Source organism: Dendrobium catenatum, unplaced genomic scaffold (genome assembly GCF_001605985.2).
Source record: "Dendrobium catenatum unplaced genomic scaffold, ASM160598v2 fragScaff_scaffold_325, whole genome shotgun sequence".
NCBI classification, from domain to species: Eukaryota; Viridiplantae; Streptophyta; class Magnoliopsida; order Asparagales; family Orchidaceae; genus Dendrobium; species Dendrobium catenatum.
The window spans coordinates 295,833-304,058 of NW_021318787.1; the positions used below are offsets into that span (position 1 = coordinate 295,833).

The following is an 8,226-nucleotide window of genomic DNA, read 5'->3' on the forward strand; positions in this document are numbered from 1 at the left end:
CATCCACCCTCCGCAACAGTTTGCCGGGGTGGACAAATTCAAATAAACTCTAGCTCACAAAGAGCTAATGCCTAGTCGAAAATATCACTAGGATCCATTCTCAAACAATCTCTTGCCATTAAGGACGTGGTACGTGTCCTCTAACCGGCAGTTTCGCCGCCAAATGGCATTGCAGGTAAACGGTTATGACCCGGGGCTCTCTGAACCGAGTGGTTTCGCCGCCAAATGGCACCACAGATAGCAATTATGACCAGAGCCAATACGCTCCTTAGTGGCGTTAAATCCTTGAGATATGAATCAATAGGATATGATCGATAGGATACAAAGCCCTCTGTTAGCTAATGTGGATTTAAATTTGTCCCCTTAGACAAACATCCATCCCAGGTCGATAAGGTACCCTTGGACGAAGCAACCCATGGCTGCCGACAAGGATCCTTCTGTCAGGTTGGGTCGACTACCTCCTATGACTAAGTAGACCAGGGACCATGATGGCCCGGGACGACGGAATCCATTCCCACACCATCTGCTTTAAGTGCAAGATGGTGAAATTTCTAATTTCTAATATTAAGCTTCTTCCAATATCCAAACTTTCCAAATCCCAAACCCATTACTGCTACTATATGTTAGATAACACGTATTCTCTATGTATCTGATCGACGACTAGCCTTAATCGAAAGTTCTCTCTCGTTATCGGGAGGGGTAATTAACTACAGGGGCTTGCGCCTATAGGAAACCAGAACTCAGATCATAAAGTCCTCACAAAATAAGGGCGAAATCTCTGGGTAATGTCTCATCTACAAACTCATCTACCTTCCAAAATTTACCCCGGAACCTATTCAGTTAAAACTCCCTCGCCGAATAAAAAGAAAGCGGGCGGAGGCCGGGGCCGAATTTTCGGAGCCCACAACGCTGGTTCGACGCATATCAAAAAATGTTATCGGCGTAAAACTTTCAGTCGGAAAAATTTCCGACAAAATTCTGGTGGAAAATTCGTCGGAAATATTTCTGGCGAATATAAACTACGCCAGAAATTTAAAAATATGAAAAAAAAAATCCTAATCCCGCTGAAGCCCTCCCCCCCCGGTCCCGTCCAGCCAGTTGGGCTCACCCGCCCGTGACCCGATTCCCCCCACCCGCTGTGCAGAGACCGTGACCCGCTAGCAGGCGTGACCCGCCACCCCCAGCGCATGCGCCTAGCGAGGTTCGAACCCCCGCCGCCCCCTTTAGCAATTCTGTTGTCCACTAAACCATCAAGCCACCTTTGCAAAATGCATAAATCTGTGAGTTTTTTTTTTTATTATTTATATTACTACAGACATAAAGTATTATTTAAAATAGTTAATATTTTAAAAGTTTAAAATAATTAATATATTCAATATAATTTATTTAAAATATTTATAATGTGAGTTTATATTTTATTTAAAATATAAACTTAATAAAATTCAAAATAATTAAATTTAATTTAATTTATTTTAGTAGTATTTAATTTAATTTAACAAAATGAATAATTTTAAATATTACTAATTTCCATTTTTCAGAAAATTTTTAATTTCGTCGGAAATCTGCCGGAAAAGCCAACATAAAATGAACCGAAAATAACTTCAAAAATTCCGTCAGAAGTACGCTGGAAATATTCCGTAAAAAATTCGTCGAAAAATTCGTTGGAATTTCTAACGAATTTACGTCCGCAGAAAATTCTGTCGGAAATGAGCTGTTTTCCTGTAGTGAAGCAACTAAAGGTATTCAACAAATTATTTTATGCTATTACATTATATATATCAAGTTGGAAATTAACATGACAATAATCATTCTTATTGAACAGGGAAGAGAAAAGTGAGTAATATTGAAGATGATAAATATATGACATTTATAGATACAATTGGAGAAGAAGATTCCCTTAAAGACCCATTTAGTGATGGGACATGATTTGATTTAATATGTTCTATCTTATTTGTACTTTGGGAGTTTTAATAGACTTATATTTTGTAGTTTTGTACTTTGGGACATGATTTTATTGCATTCATTTTCTTACTTTCCACTAATTTCACTTGTCATTTAAATGTTTTTATTGTATGATAGAATCTTACTATAATTTACCTTCTCAAACCCTGAAATTCTCATTTACGCAATTCTTTATCAGTGAGGCTTACGTCTTGCCTCACGGACGAAAAATGCCTCGAGGCTTATTTATGCAATATTAAACCTTGGGCTACACAAATCTTTTTTCTCCATTGTGTCTTGTTAAAAGTTAAATTCTCATTTAAATCTAATTAAAAAAAAAGTCATTTCTAATATTTTATCCAAGTCTTTCTAAGTCTATCTTTATCTTTCTTAACATAAGTCAAATATAATACATCTACTTTCCTAACCGAGTCATCAGAAAGCCACTGTTTTATGTGACCAAATCATCTAAGGCGACTCTCTCTAATCTTATTTTCCACTGGAGCTAATCCAGCCTTTTTTACTTATATGCTCATTTGGTATACTGTCTCTAAGAGTAACGCCACTCATCCACCTGAGCATCCTCATCTATGCAACACTTAACTTAATATTATGCTTCCCTTTTAATGGCCAACGTTATGCACCATAAAGCATTGCAAGTCTTACCACCATCTTATAGAATTTAATAAACAATTGCATGTAAATGAAATTAAAAAAATATGAATAGTAGCCCGTTCATCGGGCGACTGGTTCCGAATAAAAGAATGAGCTCAATCACCAAACAAAAAAATTAAAAAAAAATGAACAATTGCCTATTCTTTGGGCGAATGGTTCAGAATAAAAAACAAAATTGGTTGAATCATCAAAGAAGCTGCCATAATGGAAGTTGATGCTTTTTTTTGTTTTTATTTAGTTAATTTAGTTTTAAAGTTTAATTATTTTTAAAATTTCTTGCAAAAAAAATTATTTGTTCATTAAAAATAGTAAGATAATAAAAAACCAATGGAATTATGGGTGAAAAATGAATATTATTGCAATCAGTACAAATACTAAAATTATGTTTCCAAGAAGTGTTCATACAAATTATATAAATATAACTGAAACTCACTTTCAGAAGTCAATTCCATGTTCAAACATCTATGTCAAAAAATTGGTCTTTACTGAGGTTGGGAAGACAAAGAAACCCATTTACCAGACCACACCTCCATTATCATAACTAAAAGAAGTTTGAGATGTAGTGGATGGCCTAAAATGGCATAAATGCGGTGTGAACAATAGCGTGAGAACAGGAACCTAATGCAGGTTTTCAAGGAAGCCATTAACAACCTCTGATATCTTATTAACTCCATGATGATAAAAGAGCCTACTGCAAGTTTTTAAACTAATAGAAAGACCTAAACGTGTGCTTTATTATGGAGAGTTTGGTTATCATTGGAGAATCTAATGTCACAGAACTAATTAAAGAATTTGAAAATCAGTGGGAGCACATTGCATATCAGGTCAAGATGTGGGAAATAAAATGAAGCATAACACAAACAGACATTGAAAAAGGAGCTAAAGATACGTTTAACATTGAATTTTTTTCACAGCACTTCTTCAACACCACTGCGGGAGGTGAGGCTGACTTACCATCATCTCATCTAGGGGGTGTCAATTCATGTGAACAATTGAGATTTAAATTTCACACAAAAATTATCTAATCAAATTAGAACCAATCGACAGAAACCGCTCATTAAATATGTCAAAAACAACCCCACACAAGTTGAGATGGGGCAGCTGAGCAAGTTGACCTGAAATAAAAACTTATTAATACAAGTAGCAATCAATCACATAGGGTAGTTCGGCCGAACCCAACCCAACTCGACTCAAGCACATAAACTTTTTAATGAAACAATATGAAACTGTGTTGGTACTTATAATGCCAAAATTTTAAACTTTACTTGAAATGTCTCATCAACCAAGTTAGATATGGGTTTTAGGCTAATTCAAACCCAAAATAAATTTCCCAGGTTGCCTAAATGCGGACCCAAATATCACATATTCCATTAAAATGGCTAGATAAAATATGGAACTTTCAAGTTTTGTTTGGGTTATCTTGTATATTGTCAATCCTAATCACACACAACATGATAAGTATGCTTAATAGGTAGATAATGTGTTCTTAAGAGTCTTGTTATGTTATAAACACTTCCCTTGTGAGAGTATACAGGCATCAGTAAATGAGATTAACTCTCCTTGTTGCTAAATTTTCTTCTAGCTCTTGTTAATCCTTAAATTTCTGGAGTTGAAGACGAACTCGAAGTCATATTGTTTATGGTTGCGATCCTCAGGGTTTGTAGTATTTAATGCTTTTATTGAAAGCCGTTTTCATTAGAGTGCCCATCTCCATCTCCAATCTGGCTGAACAATCTACCAGCAAACAAGATTCTCATCGCCAAATCTGCCAAACAGATCTTCCACCTCCAAATGCAACCCTCTGGCTTAGCTTTCTCAACTTTTTATTCACAAAACATTAAGATTCCCATTGTAGCGCATACAGCCCACTATTCAAATTTAAGCTCCCAACTTTCCATCCACACCTACCAAATCTAGCAATTCTCATCTGATTTGGTCGATTTCTCACTACAGGGAAACTCCAAAAAAGTACATCTGACCCAAATATCATGCTAAATGAAGCTATGTAGTACATGTGTTTGATGAAATGCCAAATAACATCTACAACTGAAATCAACATTGCAATTGAGGTCTTGGATCACATTGATAGAATTGAAAAAAAACAAGAAAATTGAGATTCTAAAGGTTTTACACATTATTAACCCAATATTAACTAGGCTCAAGATACAATATGAGAAAAAACTCGACTTCGACACACTTGTTAGCCGCCACAATGCACCAACAACTTCGCCATATTATACAACTTCAAGCTATTGCTCATAAATTTTTAGCTTGCAGACAAATAGCGAGCACACTTCGATGCATTATGATCCTTAAAAATTGGCGCGCACACACACCACCTTGAGCTCCTCACATTGATGTAACTCCACCTGCTCCAACAATCCAATCCATAATCAAAGCACCTGCTCACATCAAATCCACCTCTCCTACTCCACCACTACATTTTCTATTGCTTAAATTTTTTTATGAAACTCCTTGCAAAACCAAGCTGACTCCAATCACTCTAAAGCACTTGCAATTAGAATGATTGAACAAATGGTTGCCGCCCTCATTGTCGCTTGCAGATTGTCAAAAGACATGTGGTTTGATGGCCGCCCATCTTCTACAATAGTTTTTTATATGGCTTGATCCTATTTTATTATGTGTTTCAAAATGGAGTGAACAATCAATTTTGAAGGGGGGTGGTAATGTTAGGCCTTATATGAGTTAATAATTATAATGAGTAGTTTAATTGAGTCAGTATGCTATAGTGGATATTAAGCTTGCTTAACATGTAAATAATGTGTTTTTAAAAGTCGTGTTATAACTTATAAGTACATCCCTTGTGGTATTATTGCATCAATATATGAAATAAACTCCCCTCTTTAGTGAATTATTTTCTTCCCCTTCTTAATCCCTAAATTTCTAGAGTCATCCGCATGCTTAATTTCATCATTTATCGAGGCTATCCTCCAAAAAACAATTGATGCTTTCGTCGGGAGCCATCATCTTTCGAGTCCCCATCTCCATCTCTGCAAAATCTGGTTGTCAACCATTGTTCCAGATTCTCTCACTAGATTTGTCGATCAAATCTTCCACCTCAAATTCTAACCCTATAGCCCTGCTTCCTCAAGAACAAAACATATTATGTTAAGATTTCTAAAGAATCACATCCAACCCCCTATTCAAATCTAAACTCTATTTTTTTTCCATCCACACCTAGCAAATCTAGCCATTCTCTTCTGATCTGGCTGATTCCTCTTTGCAAAAAAACTCCAAAAATATATATCCACCCAAAATATCATGCTGAACTAAACTATGCAACCTAGGTTTTTGATGGAATGCCCAAGAATTCCTTCCACTTAAATCAATGAAACGAATGAGGACTCAAATCACGTTGACAGAATTGACAAATATTAACACATAATTAACCCAAGACTAACCATGCTCGAGGTACAATCTGCACCAAACTCGACTTCCACACACTTCTTAGCCACAAAAGTACATCCATGACTCCACCACATTATCCAACTTCAGGCTAATGCTTCATGCTTGTGAATTTTTCATTAGTAAATGAATGGCAGGCACACTACAATGCATTCGAATATTTAACTAATGGCATGCACTAACTGAGCAGCTCACTTTCATGCACCCTCTCTTGCACCATCAGTTCAATAAATAATCTAAGCACCTACTCAAGCTCATTCTTTGATTTAAATAGACACTCAAAGCTTCCTCTCCCGCTGCACCTCTACATTTTTATTGCCTAAATTTCTTATGACACTCCTATCAAGCCCAAACCGACTAAAGTCTAACTAAAGCACTTGCAGGACACAACAGAATGGTCGAACAAATGAATATTGTCCCTATTTTCATTTCTGAATGGTCAAATGAATATATGGATCGATGGCCGCCCAGCTCCTGCAACATAATCAACCTTTGTGCCTGCATGTCATGACTTAAAGATTCTACATAGATTTCATGTATAGCTTTATCCTATTTTATGATGTTCTTCAACCTTGATGGAATGGATACTTTTGAAGGGGATGGCAATGTCAGGCATCATATAGGTTAATAATTGTAAGGAGTAGTTTAATTGAGTCATCATGTTATAATGAGTATTGAGTGTGCTTGATGGGTATATCGTGTTCTTAACTTATATTGAGACGCTAGTTCATGAAAATTGACACATCAGGTCAATTTAATTAGGGGGGGGGGGGGGGGGGGGGGGGGGGGGGGGGGGGGGGGGGGTGTCAATCAACCTTGGGGCGTGAGAGATATTGCTCTTCGCTGGGGGGAGGGGAGTTGAGAGGTATTGCTCTTCAATTATATCGAGATAAGTGCACTCCAACTATTGTTTCATCTTGATCTTTTAATTATAAGTTTTGACTATCAATCAAAAAATACTAAATTTAAAAGGGAGATTTACATACATAACACCTTATACTATTTTATTTATATATTTAATACTTGAAATTTTAATATTACATGCATATCTTCTGAATATAATATATATGAGTTTGAAATATTAATTATTTGAAATTTAAAACTTGTGTATTTAATATATATGAGTTTATCTTAATTGGTATGCTCATCATTTCTTCCTTTTAAAAAGTAAAAATATATATATAAAAAGCAAATCATTGCAGTACATAATAACTGACACGTGAAAGAAAAAAATTTTATTTTATGAGAATTTTGAATTTAAAAGTTCAAACAATGTTTGAATGCCGCTCGCTGGAATGATACTCATAATTATAGAAATTTCGTGCATGAACTAAATTACCTTCAGATAGCTCTTCCGCTCATTAAGCAACTTAGCAGCTCCCAGCAGCATCGCAACATGAACGTCATGCCCGCAAGCGTGCATTATCCCATCAACCTTACTCCTATGCTCCCAATCCACTAATTCCTGCATCTCCATAAGCAGCAATCACCACCAGATATTTCACCCTTTTTAAAATCAACCAACAATAAGAGTAAGGAGAACCTGAAGAGGCAGAGCATCCATGTCGGCACGAAGGGCGATGATAGGAGCGCCACCGGAACCAACTTGAGCAACAATTCCAGTGCTGGCCAAGGGGAAGGAGTATGGGATGCTTAGGGCTTCGAGGTGGGAGCGGATTAGGGCGCCGGTGTTGTATTCCTGAAATCGGAGCTCGGGGTGTTCGTGGATGAGGCGGCGGATGGAGAGAAGCCACGGAAGCTCATCTTTGGCGCGGTTGAGGATGCCAGAAAAGTACGAGGAGTCGCCGGTGGCGAAGACGCGGGCGAGCAAAAATGGCGAGGAGACGGAGTAGAGGAGGAAGGTTAAAGTTAAGAGGGAGAAGCTGGGGAGACAAGAGTAGGACATTGGGGATTCCATGGAAAAGGAAGCCACGAAAGTCAGGTTTACGGCCGCAGTAAATGATCAACACAGTACATTATACAACCGTTCGTTACTATTTATTTATTTAAGAAGAATTCATTTTTCTTCTTTTGCGGTTCGGAATGGATCCGCTTAAAGGGATTTTTTAAACTAAACATTGTTTATGATTTAATTAAGAGGTTAATCCTTAAAAAATTATTTCTCTCCAAAGTCACCAATTTATTGGGGGACTTTTCTATTTAAGATAAACGGGCGACTTACCC

At 36.9% G+C, this 8,226-nt stretch overlaps 1 protein-coding gene across 1 annotated transcript in view; it reads right to left on the bottom strand.

Annotated features, from left to right (window-relative positions):
• Positions 1-8,014, bottom strand: part of LOC110108507 (IAA-amino acid hydrolase ILR1-like 5) — a 27,364-nt gene extending 19,350 nt beyond the window's left edge. Inside the window, exons 1-2 of the mRNA XM_020839180.2 lie at positions 7,586-8,014; positions 7,382-7,507 (exon numbers count right to left, since the gene is read on the bottom strand). Of these exons, the coding sequence (XP_020694839.1) occupies positions 7,382-7,507; positions 7,586-7,960 (501 nt within the window). The 5' untranslated portion in view covers positions 7,961-8,014. The remainder of the gene's footprint in view (positions 1-7,381; positions 7,508-7,585) is intronic.
• Positions 8,015-8,226: the final 212 nt, after the last annotated feature.